Consider the following 1697-nt stretch of genomic DNA (forward strand, 5'->3'; position numbering starts at 1 on the left):
GGTGTAGTTTTAGTATATATTGTTATTTTAATGTTAATATTATATTATAAATGATATCTCTGTTTTAGTACCTGTGATAGTAGGCTGTATTGTTAGTGGTGTAGTTTTAGTATATATTGTTATCTTAATGTTAATATTATATTATAAATGATATCTCTGTTTTAGTACCTGTGATAGTAGGCTGTATTGTTAGTGGTGTAGTTTTAGTATATATTGTTATTTTAATGTTAATATTATATTATAAATGATATCTCTGTTTTAGTACCTGTGATAGTAGGCTGTATTGTTAGTGGTGTAGTTTTAGTATATATTGTTATTTTAATGTTAATATTATATTATAAATGATATCTCTGTTTTAGTATCTGTGATAGTAAGCTGTATTGTTAGTGGTGTAGTTTTAGTATATATATTGTTATTTTAATGTTAATATTATATTATAAATGATATCTCTGTTTTAGTACCTATGATAGTAGGCTGTATTGTTGGTGGTGTAGTTTTAGTATATATTGTTATTTTAATGTTAATATTATATTATAAATGATATCTCTGTTTTAGTACCTGTGATAGTAGGCTGTATTGTTAGTGGTGTAGTTTTAGTATATATTGTTATCTTAATGTTAATATTATATTATAAATGATATCTCTGTTTTAGTACCTATGATAGTAGGCTGTATTGTTGGTGGTGTTGTTCTAGTGTCTGTAATTATTGTTATAGTCATATGGTAAGTTTTCTGATTTTAATATGACCCACGTGAAATAGATGCGATAAAATCTAGTCCTTAGATACCAATTCTCATTTTTTGGGGGCTATCCCGTTCTGTATATTGATGTAGTATGTCGTTGACAAAAAGTCTTTGCGACAGTTATAAGTTATAAGATTTGGTTTTCTTGAAATGAAACAAGAATTCAGCCCCAGCGCACTACATTGAAAATGCATCGCGTTGATGGTGTGAATTTATTTTCAGTTTCCGGAAACGCAGAAATCAGAAACCCCAGAACGACCAGAACGTATTGGATCAGAATATTAGAAATAGTGATAGAAATATTTACCTTACCACGATACCTGATAGACCCAGTCAAATTCAACATCAGAATACAACCGACACCTTATCAAATACAGTGTATAGTAGTTTAGATTCAAGATACAATACTTCCAGTGATTTAAAACCATATGAACAACTACCAAAACTAGAAAACAGCCTAACAGAACACCAGGAAGACGTACCGCATATAGACAACGATTACGATATTGTTGTGGAAGGTTCGAGTCCGGATAATGAAATTCCTTCAAATAACGTTTATAGCAGCCCTGATCCACGAAACAATACTTCTAGTGACTATAGACTTTACGAACATCTTCCAAAACAAGAAAACGATAATACGGAGCAACAAGAACATGTTTCAGAGCTACAGGAAGACGTTCTGTTTACAAACAACGATTATGTTAAATCGAAGGAATAGGTAACAATAATTCAAATGACCATACAAACATCATTCAAAACACGAATAGTCAGACACTGAGCAACAAGAACATGTTCTAAAACATAAAAAAAAATGTTCCATTGCAATACGAAAATATTAAGAAACAGTTCAAATGATTTTGCATACCAGCAACCAGTATACTAAAGAACATGGAAGTCGAACTCGAGTAATTTCAATTTGGAATATTCGCAATCAATAAAGTGTATAGTAGCTTA

At 30.3% G+C, this 1697-nt stretch overlaps 1 protein-coding gene across 1 annotated transcript in view; it reads left to right on the plus strand.

Annotated features, from left to right (window-relative positions):
- LOTGIDRAFT_175478 (hypothetical protein) overlaps nucleotides 1-1461 on the plus strand; it is a gene marked incomplete at both ends in the record, with an annotated part of 9738 nt that extends 8277 nt beyond the window's left edge. The window contains 2 exons of the mRNA XM_009056698.1: nucleotides 653-722; nucleotides 966-1461. Of these exons, the coding sequence (XP_009054946.1) occupies nucleotides 653-722; nucleotides 966-1461 (566 nt within the window). The remainder of the gene's footprint in view (nucleotides 1-652; nucleotides 723-965) is intronic.
- Between the last annotated feature and the right edge of the window lie 236 nt (nucleotides 1462-1697).

The sequence above is a fragment of the Lottia gigantea genome (assembly GCF_000327385.1).
Source record: "Lottia gigantea unplaced genomic scaffold LOTGIsca_288, whole genome shotgun sequence".
Lineage (NCBI taxonomy): Eukaryota > Metazoa > Mollusca > Gastropoda > Lottiidae > Lottia > Lottia gigantea.